Here is a 19,290-nt window from a genome sequence, read left to right as displayed (position 1 = left end):
TGTGTGACCTAGAGTAAGAAAGAGAAGGACAGAGGTGAAAAGTAAAGAGTAACAGTGTGGAGCCTGAGAGAAAGAAAATGAGATGTTTGTTCAGGAAATCAATCAAAATTGAGGCAAGGTGTAGAGAGCAAGGTGGATCTGGAGACAGGGTGACAGATGGAGGGGGGAGAGGTGGACTGATAGATGAAGGGAAGGCGTCAAGGCATCATAATAAGGATAATAATCTTTTCACTGCTCTCTGTGACCGTTTGCCCTCTCCTGTACTGCGCTAAAGCCCCAACCTGACAGGCGTTAATCCTCACCTCTAACTTCATCAATACCGACCTGCTATGGAATATACTCCACATCACTGTGTGTTAGGGGTGTAAATTGTCAGTTTCATCACAATAGGATATTATTCTATATCAAATCTACCATGATACCATTTTAATTCAGTTCAGCCTGTGACTGACATGAGACAATATCAACAATATCAGAGTATCAAGTTAGCAGACTGCCGAGTCAGATGCCCAGACAGGTTCATCATATTTTCTGATCTTGTAACAAGCCGTCTTTTTTCAGAAATCTAAAATATTTCCTCACTCCAGAGAAGGGAGCAGAAAAGTGTTTTTTTGTTTGTTTGTTTGTTTTGTCTGCTTGACATTATCTGGGTGGGTAGCTTAGTTTGAATGTTTAGGAAAAAAGCTGTGCTTTTGCAGAAATGAAGATGCACATGTGCCATAGTAATTTCAAAATAAAGGCGTATCTTAAAGATGATGACATGGATCGATGTTTTCACTTTGCATTGATCATACTGGATCATTCATCACTGAATTGATGTAGATTGACGGATTGTTGCACCCCTACTGTGTGTGTGCATCTGCATGAATGTGAACATGCACCTTTTCTGCTTGAAAGTCAAATAGATGATTAAAAAAAGCAAAAGACTGAAATTGCAGATTTGGTACTGTGTGTGTGTGGAAATTCCTACAACATATATATACATATAACAGAGCAGTGTGAGTGACAGGAGGAGCTGGAACTGCAGGGAGGGATTATTATGGCTAGTTAATTTACAAGGTCATGTCCCCCGACTGCATCTGCTGTCCCTGTTCAGCTCACATCATATCACCCTCGGGACTCATAAGGCATTTGTGTCTTGGTATGAGATTTTCTGACAAGCTTGTTTGTTAAACTCATATGCTCTGATGAGGAGGAGAAGATTGAATTGGTTAGTCTGTTCCTTTCACACTTGTGGCAAACTTCAAACAGCCAGCAATTCATTGTCTTCAGTGGGCGAATGACAGTAATTGTACCCTCACTGCCTGTGGAATGGAGTGCAGATGGAAAAATTATCTTTTTCAAGTTCAGTTTATAGACTTCTGCCATTTACTGTGATAAACACAAATTGAATTTTGAGGGATCTACAGCTTTTTGAGAAAGTTTCTATTAGAAGGTAAACAAACTTTTAAGTGACATGTTTTATGTAAAAAATAAAGAACAGCAACCTTAAAATCACAGAAAAACCTCTTGACTGTTTGACTTGCAGATACAAGGATGATTAAAGTCACAACGTGTTTAATAATAGAATGTAGAGGCAATTATGTCATACAGTGATAACGTTTATATAGTCTTATATTCACAGCCAAGCCTTTGAGTTTGGCACTTATAGTTAACAAGAAAACTGCACAGGGAACCATTAACTGTTCACAAAGGATGTAATCAACCTAATAATCACCTGCTGAGCAAAATCAGGCACATCCTGAAGCACAATATTAATATTTAGCATTGATATTTATGAGCTCTTCTTTCATGAAGCACAGGAAGGGACCTTTTGCTTATCAAAACAAGCACTGGCAATGAGTCTGCCATGATAAAATGTTGCAGTTTGTGGCTGATTGACGGGCATTTTATTACATTGCAGTGTGGATGCAGAATTCAAGGACTGGATATAAGCTGAGTAAATGATTGACAGACAGAAGTAACTGTTCTAGAACCCTAAGTCTGAAAATTATCCTGTGTATGTGTGTATGGTTTCTTATACACAGATAATGACTGATAGCTTTACCAGGCTTAAAGAAGAGTTTCTCTGTTTTTCGAGAAGTTGTCATTTGAAAAGTTTCTCAGCCTTTGCACTCTGTCAGGGATAATGAGTCATTTACATTCCAATCATTTCTTGACGCAAAACATTGACAGCAGGTGGTGGGGGTTGTGAATAAAAGCACTACCTTAAGTGTCTTATTTACATCAATGCAAATGTGTCTGCTTTTGCTGCACTCAAGGCAGGGATAGGCACACTGAGAAGGATACCTCCCTCTGTATGAAAACCCATTCCTCTGCTCTCTTTAATTCTGCTACTTCAGTCCATGTGCATGTGAATTTACAGTGTGTAGGTTTGGCACAGTATGCATTGCTGCATGCTGAGCAGGGGCCATGGCCATAATAAAGTTGTTTGATGCGTTGAAATGATGGCTGTGGAGATGGTTGTTAGTTATGAAGTGTAAACTCTGCACTTGTTGAGAGCAGAAGTGTGAGTTTTAATATGTAATTAATGTCTGTGATGTTTGTAATGAGTTTCACCTTGAAGTGCAAGGTATGTTGTCACAATGAAACATAATCAGTATTGTCTTGTTGATAATTAAATACTCTAAAATGTGATATTTTTCTTTATTTGTTATTATTAATCCCTGATGAGGCGCCTTGAAAGCAAAGCGTTTTCACATACGACTCCTACTGTTTTCTTTTGGGGGTGGAGCTGTTGCTGCGCTTGCCGTAACCACTGTTGTTCTTCCGTGATGGTAGGCGTTCTTCTTCTTCCTTTGGCATTTAAGGGCATACTAGAACACTTGTCAGCTACATGCTAGATCAGGAAGAATTGCAACCCAAGTGCTGTTGGTACAGCACGGGTGGCATCCACACAGGTTTGTATGCACTCAGTGACGTTTTTGGGAAATTCTCCAACAGAGTTGGAGAAAGAAAGCTGACGAGACAGATCACAGGTGTACATCAGTTGCCAGTCTCTTTGGTGCAGGCTTAAGTTAGTTTTAAATAAGATACAGGAAGAAAACCACATCTGATTCTTTGAAGTTTTTCCCCTTGTGCGCACCACAACAGTCCCAAATAGCAAATGACTCTTAAAAAATAGGCTGCCTGTTCAATTTGAATAGAATAGAGGCCTTGAAAGAGCATACATTTGCAAATAGTTTGCATCTAATTTAGTGCAACTTGAGTATCATTTTAAGAATAGCAAATAACCACCTCATTTTGTTCTGTTCTGAAAATCAGAAGTAAGTGCTCTTTCACTTGCTTTTCCTTTAAAAGGTCAAATCGTTTTTTATTGAAACTTGTCTGTGTGGTGCACTGTTTGTGTTTTCTATGGCAGGGATGTTGATTCTTTCTACATAATTTAGATCTTATTCAAATTATTCAAGAATTGTCTGTGATTGACGTAAACCTCTTTATTTTTCAAAAACCTTGGTGTTGCTCATGTTTTTGTCCAAACTAGTGTTGTGTTCAAACCACCCAGTGTCGTTATATTTTTCCTTTTTCTTTGAATTTGTTTGTTTGTGTGTTTGGTTCTTCACTCAGTGCTCTGACAGCCACATGCATACAGCCACAGATTTGAACCTGAGTCAGTGAATTACTTTGTTTGGTGGGACCAGATCCAGATGCTGAAGAAGTACACACAAAAACCTCAGACACGTTTTGAAAGGAAACCACACCAAATGATAAAGAACTTATCATTAGTTGCAGGCCTTCACTACATTAAACCCAGAGCCATGTAACCAGGGTTAGGTTAACCCTCTCTCAGCAGCGTTGGTTATACCTAATAAGGCGTCAGCTAATTTGAGTTTTAATGTGAATGTTCTGATAACCCTAACGGTGAAGTAGTTTGGATGAGCAGTTCTCGAGAAACCTGCGAGCTTTCGGTGAATGTGCTATTCATTTACATCTAATTGCCTTCGGTTATGCAGACTGAAGTATCTCTCCGTCTGTCTTTGTGCAGCTCTCTTGAAGGCATGTGCTGATGGAGCTGCCAATCACCTTTACACCATCACTGCTGGAGTTAGAGACAGGTGAGCCTGTCTTGTGTTTCCATTTGCATTAGATAATTTGTGCTTTCACTGGTATGTCTTCTTCTGTTCATGCAGTCACGTGGTTTTGTTTGAGAGAAATATGAGAAAATTGAGAAATTGCACATTGTTTCTTTGTGTTTGTTTTTTAGCAAAGGTATCGTGCATTCAGCATCTCTGTGTTTGGTTGCAATTGCATGAGTTTGTGTGTGTGTGTTTGCACCTTGTTAATGTATTAGCGTTGTGTATGTTCCTGACAAAGTGCTGTATTCTGCAGCCACATTTTTTGTGTGTGTGGCTAATGGAGGACTGCTGTCAGGACAGAGATGGATCTGGGGTTCACCGTGTCCCTGAAGTGTTGAGGCTTTCACATTAACACCCAGAGTGTGAGCAAGAGTGTGTATTTTGTCAGGGTGTGAATTCGATGTTATGTGTGTCCATGTTTGTCTGTGCGAATGTTCTTGCAATTCTGTCGCCCTACCAGCCATTTTAGGTTGTAGACATTTGAGATGAGGACATTTTTGCAAGCTGAATTCAGTAATGCTGTATATATGGTTGACTATGCGGTGGTTGCAGATCCCTGTGTGCTATTAAGTTAATGTTGGTCATGTCAAAATAATGAAGCTATACCCATTGATACGCATTGACACCGCTTCAGGAAATGGCACAAGTAGCATAATGCTGATGTCGTCTCTACCTGATTGGTCAATATTCACTGCAAATCAATAACATTTATGTAAAACAACTTCATAAAAGCAGCACTAGATACTTTAATAAAGGTAAAATGTGCCAAAAGTTTGACAAATGATGAAAGAGAAAGTCAAGGTTTATTGTCTATCCCCAAGTTGCATGATGAGGCATTAGCAAACAAGAAATTGCTAAGTTTTAATGTGTTTGGGAAAACAGACAGTCTCAGCCAATCAAGATGACAAAGAGGCGGAATAATTTAATTGCGTACTGTCGTAATGACTCAGATTACTACGGTAAATCCTTAACCAGCAGCAGTAGTTTGGTAATGTTGAGCTCTGCTTCTAGATGGGAGTCAGGCTGTAAAGTTAAAACAAGGATTATAATTATGCTTGGGTTAATACTATGTAAGTACTGAGGGCTACTTTTTGTTGGAGATGTGAGAATTAATTTAGATCCTCGTTAATATAGAAGGACAACAATGCACATGTCACGTACACGTACTTTTATACTGTATGTACTTTTTCAGAATTAAACTAGTCATGTATCTCTGTCTCAGAGTGAGCTTGAGCATGTTAGGCCCCAGAGGCATCACTCATATTTCTGTCTGCTTGTGTGACACAGCAGATTCATCTTCTGATCCTCCAGCCCGAGCTGTGTCAGCAGCCTGCACAGTGGGACTGACAGCCAGACTTCCCTTTTAGCCAGACCGCTCCCAACAACATCAGCATCTCTCCTGAAAAGTCAGACATTACACAGACAGGATGAGGTGGGGGGGCTGTTTATGGATGGGGATGTGTAAATCAATCACCAGCAAGTTAAGATGTATTTAACCTAACATTACCATAACTAATGGACTACAGAGAAGGAGAGGAGGAGATGAAGGGAGACGGAGGTGCAAGTAATCAATCAAAGCCACATTTTATGTAGCAACCTGGACAACAGCAGCAACCATATAATCAAGTAGACAGAGGTGTAAGAGAGATGCAGGAAAACAAAAGAAAATATTAACAAAAACGACAGACGGATTGCTTGATAAATATTGTTATGGAACCAAGATGAAGATGTAATAGCTAAGCTGTGCCTGTGTGTAGATCTGTGTGTTGTTGTGCATTTGCCAGTTCCTGTGTGGGTGTACATCTTATGACTTATTACTGGGGCGTTTATTCCACCCCCGATATTACAGTGCAATATTGAAGTTCAAAATATGAAACGTAGGCTAACTAAACATCTAAATTGTTGTTTTCACATCAACAGACACCCCCCCCCCCCCCACCCCCCAGCTCCACCCTAAACTTCTGCAAGTAATGCTGGCTTGTGCTGCCTCACTGTGGGGGGAAACGTGTCACCATTTAAGGTACAGTTTTACAAAGGGAAGCCAGAAAGAGTGTTCCACAGTCTGTGTGCTGACATTACTTTGGCCGCATTTACTGAAGTTGAGTTGGTGGAAATAAAAGTTATGTTAAGGCATTTCCTTTGCCTATAGGAAACCTGTGTCTGAGGTGGCACTTTAGAGGGCAAACAAAAAAGTGGAAATTAGTATCCCCCACTCCCACTGTTCACTATCTGTCTATAACTGTGCATTTCCATCAGAAGATAATAAGGATAATAAAGTTCCTGGTCAGCTTCAACAGCCTCTTGCTCTGCCACAAGAACAGAGTGGGCGGATGGCCTTCCACAGTTAAAAGAAAGGTGCCACTTAATTTCCTGTCAAAACAACTTTAATGGTAGTCCTTTAGGGAAGAAGGGAGGAAGGGGTGCATCAGCCTAAGACAAGTGACAATGATTGGACTTCACTGTATGGGCTGCTGGAGGATAAACATGTGGTATTGTTGTTATATATAAAGATATATATAAAGATTGAGATTGATAAATTGGCCAATAAGAACTAATCAAAACACAGTATCCTGATAGTACTGAGTACTGGGACTCACTACCAGTAGGAGGTCAGGTGACTGTGTCTCAGCAAGGCTGCTGTGAACTTCAAAACTGTACTGATTTAGATTAAGGTTTTGTTTTGCTGTGCCTATGCTTATTGTAGGTTGTTTCACACACAAGGGCACTGCAGCGGCTTTATACTATAGCATATGCATTATTATCAGTCAATGATTTAATTCTGTCCACAGAAACTAGTCAATGGAATCCATGTAGCTGTTCCCACTCACAAAACATTGTAAGCTTGCAGATGAAGCCACAGAACAAACCAGCCATGTAAAGCCTTTCACCTCAAAAAGTAAATTGCTAAATTATTGCCTAACTTTCACTGAAATTACTTTCAAAAAGGCTTAGGCTCCTTTGTCAGAGCTGAGACCTCCTGGCTCTCCTGTGTATGTAGCCCCGTATCTTCTCCATTTCTAAATGAAAATTCCATTTTGTATAATTTGTGCATCTAATCAAATCCTCTGAGAGGATAAGAAGTCAAGAGATGGATGAACAGGGAGGGGAACACAGCTCAATGTGGGAGGAGGTAATTGTTCACAGGCAGAGCTGATAGCATTTGCAGCTGTGTGTAGTCACTTCTGTGTGTGTGTGTGTGTGTGTGTGTGTGTGTGTGTGTGCAGACTGTGAATGTGCCTGTGTTTGACAAGGCATATGTACATGTGGAAGAGATTTTCAGAGCATTGTTATAGTCAGCATTGCGTATGCATTTTGGTTTGGGGAATCTAATGCTGTCAGCCTTGGCAAATGAAGTTGTCAAGAGCAAGAGTACTTATTTTCTAAGTCTTAGTGGCAAAGAGATATCTCTGACAGTCACTTTCTATTTGTCTGTCATTCTGTGCGTTCTTATTCACACCTCACACATTTTACTCGCGGTGCTCACCAGACAGTCTATGTGTGAGGATTATCGGATTTTAATTAGGTCAGTATCTGTCAGTTGTGCTTAGGGCGACCACATGTTAGCTGACTTTATATAAAGAAGACTGAATTGTTGATATGTGTTTAACATATTTTAACAAGACCATAAATTGGTTTGAAATGGATCATGAGCTTGGTCTTGGCCTATCCAAACCTCCCGTCAAATGTAATCAAAGTCGTACAGCTTGGGGACTGTTGCTGGAGTAGCGAGAATTGCGTAACGTGAAAACGGGGTCACAGACTAACAATTAAGAGGTTTACATTGCAAATTAAACTGGGCAGAGAGTCGAGATACTCGTGGACCAGCTTATGACCGGTAACTAATGGCTCCATCCTCCTAATTCCTTTCAGTGCCGTTTACAAAAAGTTTTTCATTTTACACTCAGCGTAAATTGAAGCAGTGTGCTGGGTCATTTTATAGTCGTACCTTGTTTGATTGTTCTTTGTCCGTAATTTCTTTTCGTAGTATTTGGGTGCAATTTGCTTGATATGTAATGTGACAGTAATTTTAGTTCTTATCCTAATGAATTCAGGGCTATTTTTGTTCAGTATTATCCCATCATCCTTGAACAAGAAGCTTGTAGCCAAACTCCTTTTTGTATTTTTTAGACCAAGTTTCTTCACTTGCTGTGCTTTTACTCTCCAAGTAGAGTTTGTCTATTATAGACTGATTGAAAATTCCCCTCTGCGTTTATTGCTCTGTGTTGGAAACTGACATGCTGGGATGAGTTGATGAGCATGGGGAACTGGGCCTTTACCCTTTAACATGAGGGCTTTTGTTTTTACACAATGTGTGTTGTGTTATCATTAGTTTTTGTTAATTTTATTGTATTAGAATTATAACAATTAAGGTTAATTAAAATTTACAATTACCCCCCTGCTCTCTCTCTCTCTCTCTCTCTCTCTATAGTACAGATAGTAGTCCTAAGAGTAATTCTGAGAGTTAATAAAGTGTGTGTGTGTGTGTGTGTTTTGGGGATGAGGAGTGTGTGGAATAATGACTATGTCTGGTTATTAGCCTGGCAGCCCACAGGCATCAGGCTGATTAACTTTGGGATTAGACACTGTTGGTTCACAAATCACTGGATCACCAGTGGATGAACCAATCCAGACACTACACACACACACACACACACACACACACACACACACACACACACATGCTTTCACAAACATACATAATCGTACACTCAACCATGGGAAAATAGTTATTTTTTTAATTGTTTGAAAATGTTATACATCAGCATGCAACCAAGCTCATACTCATGAGTTCCTTGAGGTCTTGCTAATTAGAATATTTGTTGCAGGGATAATCAGATCTCTATTAGCACTGACTGTTGTTTTTCCATGCCTACCTTACTGCTTTATTATTAAACCACATACAGCTCACACCTACAAGCCTGCTCCTCACACAAAAACTCACACACAGAGTAAACGGAGAGCTATCTGTCTTTCTCTGACAGGAATGTTCTTGTCAGTGGTTGCTGGTAGGTTTCTTGCTGTCTTGACTGATATCTCCAACAGAGCTTGTTAATTCCCACACCCTGGGAATACACGTTGCCTTGAAAACAAAATTGTATTTGGAAGAATAAAATACATTTTGAAAGTCAGAATGGAAAGCCTGCATGCATGTAGTTCAGAAGGCAAAGTCTGTATGTGCTTATATTCTCAAACCTCAATTTAAAACACATTTTAATTTTCAGTTATTACTCTACTAATTGTCTGTATTAACATAATATTTCTGCCAGTTTTAGGAAATTAATATTCTGTATAACCTCGTTGTGTGATCATTGTACCTATTCAGTCCTTAGTTGAATAATTTTAGTGCCAATAAATAGCATTTAACTTTTTTTTTCTCCATTTCATAATTAGTCATCTAAATAACCTGCATGCATAGTGGCCTGCAAACAACAAGCTTTCACAAACCCAGTAGTCCAGGTTTTCATTTGCATCCTCCAGCACACATGCTCATTAATTTCATGCGTACCAATGGCAAAATGCTGTCAACATTAATACATACTGTATTCTCAGGGTTTATTATTTTTCAGCTTTTATTAAAGAATAGGGAATTAATTTTCTATTTTAATCATTTAAATTTGCTGAAATTTGCATTTATAAACTTGTCTTTATTGTTTTTTTTTCTGTTGTTGTTGTCTAAAAGAGGAACCGTGGTCCATGATCAGTGCACAATTTGCGTTTTTCCCACATTCTCCTCTTCAGTTTCTATTACTTAATCTATTTTAAGAATTTTAAATGTATAAACTTGTTCTTCTTACAGCAAGAAATGTTTTTGCATGAGCACAAGAGGTTGCATTTGGAGAAATGACTGGTTATGTTGTTTTACTGATGAAATTATGATCTTACAAATCGGCCAGTCTTCTCCAGCACAAAAAAGTTGAAGTGATATCAAGTCAAAAATGACTTATGTCATATGTCCAGAGATTGTATGTGATTTTGTGAACCATTGATACAGTTCATCTCAGTGTCAGTGTGAGTCAGAAAACTGAATGTGTCAACGCGCTTTGCTGGGGCTTGTTTATGTATTTGGCTTGGTAATGATGTCATCCAAAATAATTCCTCCACCCCTTCACTGGCTCTCCTCCTTTGATTGGGAGATAGGAGGGATGAGAGGGAGTAATCAGAACTGCATGTCCTCAAGTGATGAAAAGATGAGAGAAGAGAGAAGAGTGCTCATTGCGCTGTGATCCAGGAGGTGATGAAAGAGAGAGAATGTAAACAAAACAACATTTAGTTGTAATTAAGTGGTCATATGGAAAGAGGAAAGAGTCATATATCAGGTTTGGTGGAAACAAAGACTGAGGAAAGACATGACGAAAATAATAGAGGAAGACAAAGTCTTTGTGTGGCTTAATGAAGGGGTGAGATGGACGGAAGTTGCCTTACAAAGGAAATTAAGTATAGCAGAGCAGAAATGCGATGAGATTGGAGGACGGTGTGAAGGAGAAGGCAGCATGGGAAGGAGAGAGATGGCAGAGAGAAGAGGAACAGCAAGACAAAGAAGATGCAGAGAAAAGGACACAAACAAGCAAACACACACACACACGCACACACAAACACAGGCAAAGGTCACACAGCCATCCGCGCCACCCGATACTCAGACAAACTGGTGGTAAAATGCTCTATTTCCCATCCAAATTAAAGTGTCAGTTAATATTAATGTGGAAGTGAAGACTGTCAGATGCACAGCACGCAAACACACAAACACACAGGCAAACAGCATTTACGCTCGCACACACAGACACAAATACAAAATTTAGAGTCTCGCCTGGTCAATTACTATCAGCCGATGGAGTCATGCACACAGGTTACAATGGGATGTGTGTGCGCATGCGCGTGTGTGTGTAAAGCTCTGATCAGGCCCAGTGTCACATCTCGTCCCATCTGTCACATGAAGGTTATTTCTGAATGGAGATGCAATTGTGGCATGCTGGAGAAAGTGTGTTTGTGTTTGTGTGTGCATGTTGTCATGTGTGTGTAGTTTCCATGAATGTGTTTGCGTGGATGGGGAAAGTTTTCACCTGGATCACTTTTTTTTTTTTGTCCAGCTCAGATGGTTTTGTGTTTGACTGTCTTTATTCATGCTTGCGGTATGTGTGTGTGTGTGTCTGTTTGTAGCAGCAGGTTGCATACAATTGCTGTTCTGTTTGTCTTGCTGTATCTTGTTGTTGTAAATGGGAACACTGAGGAGGGAGGGAGGGAATAATCCTTCTGTATCTCTTTCTTCAACCAACCGGAACATTGCTCTCGCCTCTCACTGGTGAGCATACACACACACACACACACAAAAACAAACACACCACCCAACCAACCATAAAATCGTAATGTCAGACCTGTTAATGCCTCTAGATAGTGGCAACCGCATCCCTGCGTGGTCCTGCTCCTCACACATAAACACGCACACAGAATAAACAGAGAGCTATCTGTCTTTCTCTGACAGGAATGTTCTACTCAGTAGTTGCTGGAAGATTTTTGGCTGTTTTCACTGATATCTCCAACAGACCTTGTTAATTCATACCTCCTGGGAATGCACGTTGCCTTGAAAACAAAGTTGTGTTTGGATGGATGAAATACGTTTGAAAGTCAGAATGGAAAGCCTACATGCACAGATATCCCCACACCTCATCCTGCCCAGTTTAATTTTCAGTTGTAATCCTCTTAATTGCCCTTGTTAACATGGTATTTCTGCCAGGTTTATGTAGCAACTGACATTCTGTATGACTTCATTTTGAGTTCATTGTTCCTGTTCAGCTTTGGAGTGTGTGAGCCAAAACCAGAGGGGAAGTAGCAGTGGTTGAAATCATTGTAATGCCAATAAACTGCGTTTTGATTTTTTTTCTCTCCTTCGTACAAATTCAAACTTTTAAAGATCAATAAGCTTCAGAAAACCCAGCAGTCAAGTTCATGTGCATCATCTAGCACAGGTGTTTCCTGAAAGATGATAGCGCATTCATTTAATGCACACTAACTGTCAGCACTGATACATGCTCATGCGTTCTCATGGGCTCATTTGACTGTTTTATTGTTATTTTTTTGGTAATCAACTTGCGTTTTGTGTTCCCCCCCCATTTTCCCCCTCATGAGCTTAGGTCAATATCCAATGAATATCTGGTCCATCTGTGTGTTTGTCTGTGTGTGTAAGTTTAACAGTGACAGAGAGTAATTTAAGATTACATTTTCTTTCACTACTATATTGTGTTTATGTATGTATCAAACTATCTGTTCTGCTTGCATATGCTACACTATACAGTTGTGTGTGTTTTTCCATGTCAGTCTGTGTATCTGTGCAGCCGTGTGTGTGTGTGTGTCTAAAAGGGGCAGTGTCAGTGCCACAGAGAATCACCCTGTCACTCTCCATGTCTCTTCGTCTTCCCCCCGGCAGCGTCACTCCTCTCCCTTGCTGCACAGATCAAAGCGCTGACACATGCCCTGATGTCCTCTCTCCTTTTCTCTTCTATCTCTGCCTCACACTCTCTGTCTCTCTGTCTTTCTTGCAATCATAACCCTCTCCTTCTGTCACTCATCCTCTCTTTCTGTCCTTACATCCAGCTTCCTCCCCGACTATATCAGTGGAGATTTTGATTCCATTACTGCAGAGGTCAAAGCTTTCTTTTCAGACAAGGTAAGTGGAACACAACGTACACACACGCTGAGCTATAGTTGTACGCACAGAAACACTCATAAATAAAAAAGTAGAAATAATATTAAAGTTTGGACTAAACAACTCCATGCTAACTTTAGCTTGAACCTTTGCTCCTTAACCACATGACAGGCAACTTTAGTAAGAAGATGACTTTTCCAACATGGCTTTGAGGCAGGACGTTCCATCAGGGTGAAAGTGCCGCTGAACAAAGACTCCAGTACCATTTCACACCAAAATTAAATGCGAGTAAACCTGCTAGAAGTAAATGATTGACTCCTTTCCCAATGCCATTTGGTGCATTTGCCTTTCTGCTCCTCTTTTTTGTGGTGTGTAATGCAACCAAAAGCAGGGAACAGTAGAAAGCAGCGGAGCAGTGACTGTATGGGACAGTTAAGGAAAAAAGTTAATGTCACATATTATATATGTCATCTGTTATGTGTATGAATGTTGGCACATCTCCCAAAATGACCCTCCATTGTCAGTGCATTCAGGAAACCTCTCAGCAATCTAACAAAAGATTAACTACAACTCACTTGAGCCTGAGGCTAAGCAAACATGCTTTCTGGCTGTGTTGTCATAGGGTGACGGAGCTGAGGCAGCGTGACCTCAGCTTCGCAGGGTGACAGAGCTGAGGTCACGCTGCCTAAGTGGATAAGATTCTATCCAGAGTTGACTAGGGTTAAAGAGCTTTTATGCTCAGGAGTTCCACCTGCAGTGACAAGAACCTGCACACTGAATCATCAAAGTGGGTACAATTGTGCAGTCTGACATGCCTTCAGCTGTCAGTGCTCTCAAGATGCATTTAGACCCAGTCATCAAACACCACCTGTGAAGGTGGTTAGAGTTACATTTTGCAGGTGTAATTCTCCTCCAGCTCACACTGCATCAAGCAGACCTTCTGCTTCTAACAGTCACTACCTGGTTGTACTTGTGGAAATCTGTCTGTTAGATCACTGCTCACAAGAAGAATGCACATGCAGAAATAAAGAAAAAAAATAAATTCTGTTGTACCATGTTTTCCAGACTTTTTTCTAGTCTTTGCTTCTTTTACGTGAACACGTGAAATCTCTAATAATTCAAAATTTCTGCAGACTGCATCTGTAGAGCCTTATTATTTCATAGTCTTAATCATACCTAGTGCATTATAATGTATTCCTTATACTTGACTGCAGTCATAAACACACAATGGCTACTGATGGACTTTATTATAAAACATTTTAGATGATACTTATGATGAATTCTAAGTTCAAGGGTCTTATTCATAATATTACATTATGACTACTCACCTATTCACACCTCATCTAAGACTTCTAGTGCTATATGCTGTAATAGTTTATGCAGTATCGTATGTTGTTGTTGCAATTAAGAAATATATGCTGCATCTTAAATGAATATTATGCAAGATGCCAAAATGTAAAGGATTACAAGTAAAAAGTTTCTGCTTTAGGAATGTAACCTGTAAAAAAACAGGATACAGGATATAACCATAAAATACTTTATGCAATATGTCTAAGGGTAGCTGACTAATGTCAGGCATTAAAGACTATGCATCATTGGGATACTAGACGGGGAAGTGATATGAACAGCAGTCCGTATTTTTGGAAGGGTCTAAGGTCAAGAAAATAAAATGCAAAGTTTCAAAGCTTCAATGAAATGGACTTTCAGTTGATTACAACAAGCAAAATGCCACACCAGAGCACTTGAGATGCGAAGTTCATTTCAGTAAGTAATAAATACAGGATAAATAAGCACCCACACACAGAGAGGCATACACCCACACACACCCTTACTTTAGACAAAAGAAAATGTTGTACTTGTGTGATCTTTGTGCTGTGTTGCTCAGTGTGCTACACTGATCAGAGCTCCACTGATGCACAGTTTGAAATGCAGATCCAATACTTTGCCATGTACACACACACACATACACACAGACAGGGTGTTTTTCACCAATATCACACAGGTTGCCTGCAAAAGAGAGCAATACCTTTTTTATTCCATGAGAAAGAACATACTTTTATGGTAATGCTTTAGGAGCAGAACAATGGGAAAGTTTGAGGCGTTCCCTCAGAGATTTGTCGGAAACGGTGAATAATTCTGCATAAGTGGAAGAGAACAGAAAAGCATCCGCAAGGGAGGGAGCGAGACAGGGGGAGGCAGAGAGTAGGGGATGAGAAAGGGAGGGGAAGGAGGATGGATGGGATCAAACAGAGCACGGCGAACAAGTTTGTGTGAACTGACTGCACCGTGTGTCTGTGTGTGTGTAATAGGAAAGTTGGTGTGGTTCATGAGGAAAGTGTGGATAGAGAAGGAGAGAGAGGGAGAGAATGCCAGAGTGCTATTGTTTACCTGGATGCTGTAGTTTAGGGCCACTGACTGGAGCCTCTGCATTATTCAGCAACACAGCCCACAGACAGCCAGGCAAGACTAAAACACTGATTTATACCTCTCTCCATCTCTCTATCTGTATTTCTGTGCTCTGTTATCCCCCTATCCCTTATCTCTTCCTGGGTTTTTGTTTTGCTGTTTGCGTATGTGTACATCTATCTGATTAAGTTTTCTTGCCTGTTTTCATTTGTGTTTCCATTTTACTTGGTTTACAGGGGTGCAGGCTGATAGAAACAGCCGACCAGGATCTAACAGACTTCACCAAGTGTCTTGCAATCATGGTGGAGGAAATTGAGACACGGAAGTTACAGGTAAAAATCCACCGCACACCTTACAAATACATTTTTATTGTGTGTAAATCTAATGCAAATAAAACTTAAAAACATTTCCTCGACTGTGAACATTTCTGCTGGAGTCACGTCAGGTGAGTGTTCAACGGTCCGACTGTTCAGCGATGAAGATAACAACTCCCGTGATCCCTCACTACTTAAATCTTTCGTTTTTATTGAGGAACCAGCAGCAGAAACTACATTCTGTGTGTGAGAATATGAGGCTACAGCCAGGAAACGGTTAGCTTAGCATAAAGATGGAAAGCGGGGGGGGGAGCAGCTTGTCTGGCTGTGTATGAATGTAACAACTTCTGACTTCCTAGGCATGTCACTGTCAAAAATTGTTTTACAAATGATACAGATATTGTTGTTATCATTAAAAAGAGTAACAGTAGTTATAGCACTGGGTAGAATGAATAAGTAAAGATCTCCTCTTCCTCAGCCTCTGACAGTTTAGGGCCCTAAGCAAGGCATTTAGTCCTCAGGTACTCAAAATGAGCTGTTCAGAGGTCAATAGCGTTGGACTGTGGTTGACTGCAGGCGGAACAGAGGTGTGAGTGTGTGTGGGTGTATGAATATGAAAACAGTGTGCTGCAGGAAAAGAACATGCATGCTTCCTCAACATTCCCTGAAGTGTTGAGAAATATTTCAGTAACATCGGCTACATTTACTCCTACACACAAAATGCAAAGTGTAATTGTGGCTTTCCTGATTTTAAAATGAAGTACTTTACTTTTGTTGTGATCTTTGTCAAAGTGTAAAGCATCTCCTAACAGCCTGATATCCAGAACTGCGAAATGAGCTGCCAGCCAGAGCGAAGCCCTGTGCCCAGTCAGCTGCTGCAGAGCCAGACACACAGTGATCTGATCCAAAGACTGACTCCATTTCCATTCTGATTAGCAAAATGTCAGCTGAATTGCACAGAATGTACATCGGAGAAAAAACATGGATAAAATAAATAGGGGCTGTGTAATGGCAATATGATACGCATCACGATACAGGGGTTACGATTCAGTATATTGTGATACTGTAAATAAGGTGAAATATTGTTTTACAGGCCTGTGTTGTTTGTGGTTATAGTAACGATGTAACTTCCTCCATCATTTCATGTTGTGTTGGAGTAGAAGAGTCAAATGGCTGAAGAAAGATTACAACACTGCTGTCTTTGAACGTAGCACAAATTGAACCACAGCCGCGAGTCTTTGCATATTAACTATCAGTTAAAAACTGATGCAGTATCACAAAAGAAAATACCAGGACACTCAGGTGTATTAATATTTTCCTCACACCCTCAATAACAAACACAGGGAAGTGGTGTTTGTCGGTCCATTTGTCCATATATGTGTATGTTTATCGATTTATCTGCCCCCTTCCTGTCTCTTACCCCCCTCTATCTCTCTCTCGCGCTTTTTCTCTGTCTCTCGATTTTATCCAATATTACACTTTTTTAGCAGCATGCTGAGTGTTGGTGCAATCACTGCCAAGTGCCCCAATCACTTCACATCTGATGAAACACCATGGAAATGATGCCCGCAGACACACAAAAATGTGCTTCATCTCATACTGAATGCACACATATTGCAACATTGTGCACTTTTGCTGTGCCTTTGAACTGGTCCTGATTGTTTATCCGTCTTATCTGCTTGTGAGAGATAGTAGCCTGCCAATCGGTTTTTAACATTCTGTAAGAGTTGCTGATGATGATTTATTTTTGTTTATTCAGGTTTTGATTTTTTCATTTTTCTTTACCAACTATGGCTCTTGTTTGAGAATTGCTTTACCAGAGGACTAATAGAAGCTAATTTTATCTTATCTTGTCTTATCTTGTTTGAACTTTTGTTCTTGCCAACACTTTGTGAGTAGCAGTAGGTTATATTAAAGCTGAACTTTTTTAATGATTTAATATCATGCCCTGTCATTTTCTCTCTTGCTCCCCTTCACTAATTTCCATCCACTTAGCCTGTTTAAATGAATTAAAGACTTAGATGAAATAATAACAGGGTGACTTGCAGATTACTGAGCATTGTGCTTCCATTTGCCTGTTTAAGATTCAACATATTAGCCTCTGAATGTTTTCCTCCACACATCTTAGTGCTCGATTTAGGGAATTTCACGTATTATGTTGGATTAAATCCCAAAGAAAGGTATCAGAGGATTATGGTGGGAGTATGTGTTTGTGTGTATACATATATTTATACATGTGTGTATTTGTGTGTTTACATCACAGTGTGTCTGCATTTGAAAGTGTGTCCCAGTGTGTATTTGCCTCGCTATATTGTGCAAGTGTTTGTGAAAGGCTTGTGTGTATGTGTGTGTGCGTGAGCATTTGGTGCCTGTTTACTTCTGATTGTGTACTTGTAAGTGTGTGTGCACAAGTCTGTTTTCTGTCTTCTCACAGCTTTGTCCTGGTTAGGTTCTCTCTCTCCTTGCTTCACTACAGCAACACTGTTTTTGTTTTCTTCCCTTTTCTCTGGTTAGCTGTTAATTATATTATTAGCATATTATTAATAAATGGATGTGAGATTTTTGTATTGATCTCTGAGCCAGAGACACCCGCTCTGGCTCTTCCAGCTGATCAAGAGAGAGTTTGGTCGGATCTGTTGAGCCAGCTTGTGCAATTTCATTCATTCAGTCATGAGATTCTACTTCCCCTGCTTGTTTTTTGTTTATAGTAAACAAACGTGAAATAGGAACAAATAAAAATTTTGGTTATAGAGAGTTTGATATGTGTAGCGGACACAACAGAAGTTTCATGTGAAATGGAAGATTGTGCAAGTTAGTGTGTCATTGGATGCTGAAACACGGTACACTCTTTTATTCTCAGTGCGCCTTGTTTTCTTTCAGCACTGTTTTTTTGTTGTTGTTTTTTCCTTGAGCTGTTCGGCGCTCTGGAACTGATTCTCTTCACTGATACTGTTCGCTGTTGGTTTGAACCCTCCACACCTCTCTTATTCCTCCCTCTGGAAGCTGCTCCTTTTAGCACATTGTTGTGTCAAAAATCTTTTGATAAGCAATGAGAAAGATGGGAAGGACAGCAGAGGTGAATTTGGAAGATTATTTGACTGATGGACAAAAGAGCCAACACTAATAAGAGATCATATTGGCTGAAAATGGTCCCCAACAAATGTACAATTTAGTACTGTTTGAGTAATAATTACTAAAAACTATGTGTCAAACTCAAGGCCTGCGGGCCACATCCGGCCCGGCGTATAAATACATCCGAGCTCATTTCATATAGATCTATTATTATTGTTACCAATGGCCCGCCAATATGAAGCACTGATAACACACAAACTACAGGTCCCATAATGCAGCGCAACTGCCGCCTTGCCTTACCATTGGCTACCTGGGAACATTACCGCGTCAGTCAAGTCGAGCTCTGCTGCCGTATACAGCCGAGGCTGTTGACTTTGTTGGCTTAGTTTGCTTTTTTATGATTACTTTCAGCACAACAACAACGTCCCTACTTGCGCAATTAGCGCACTGCTTCCTCCTGTCGGAAAGCGGTCACGACACGCTCATCTGTGCCGCCCCGGGCTCGAAAGGGTGGTGTAACGGAGTGGGGAAACCGCAATGCATTGTGGGCTTTTCGGGCACCTGAAACGTGTGTTTACGCCGGCTGCTTGGGTGATGCTGCTCTTGTGCTCTGTTGTTTTGTTTCAACAAGTTAAAACATGGTGCCAACGTTATGTGTCGTTAACTGCCACAGTCGTTCACATGATCGCTTCGGTAAAACAAACGATCGGGTGAGTTTTTGTCTCATTTCCTACGTGCACGCAAAGCCGAGGACGTCGGATCTGTGAGCTAACGAGGAGACGCC

General features: G+C 40.4%; 1 protein-coding gene across 5 annotated transcripts in view; it reads left to right on the top strand.

Moving 5' to 3' along the window:
* tpk1 (thiamin pyrophosphokinase 1) overlaps positions 1-19,290 on the top strand; it is a 56,497-nt gene that overhangs the window by 10,212 nt on the left and 26,995 nt on the right. For all 5 annotated transcript variants that reach the window (XR_006841418.1, XR_006841419.1, XM_046371221.1 and 2 more), the window contains exons 4-6: positions 3,986-4,055; positions 12,663-12,735; positions 15,357-15,452. Coding sequence is in view for 3 of the 5 variants with exons in the window: in XM_046371221.1 (XP_046227177.1) it covers positions 3,986-4,055; positions 12,663-12,735; positions 15,357-15,452 (239 nt within the window). In the remaining 2 variants the exon portion in view is untranslated. The remainder of the gene's footprint in view (positions 1-3,985; positions 4,056-12,662; positions 12,736-15,356; positions 15,453-19,290) is intronic.

The sequence above is a fragment of the Scatophagus argus genome, chromosome 18 (genome assembly GCF_020382885.2).
Source record: "Scatophagus argus isolate fScaArg1 chromosome 18, fScaArg1.pri, whole genome shotgun sequence".
NCBI classification, from domain to species: domain Eukaryota; kingdom Metazoa; phylum Chordata; class Actinopteri; family Scatophagidae; genus Scatophagus; species Scatophagus argus.
The sequence above is the reverse complement of the archived record's forward strand: the minus strand, read 5'-3'. Positions and strand labels throughout refer to the sequence as shown.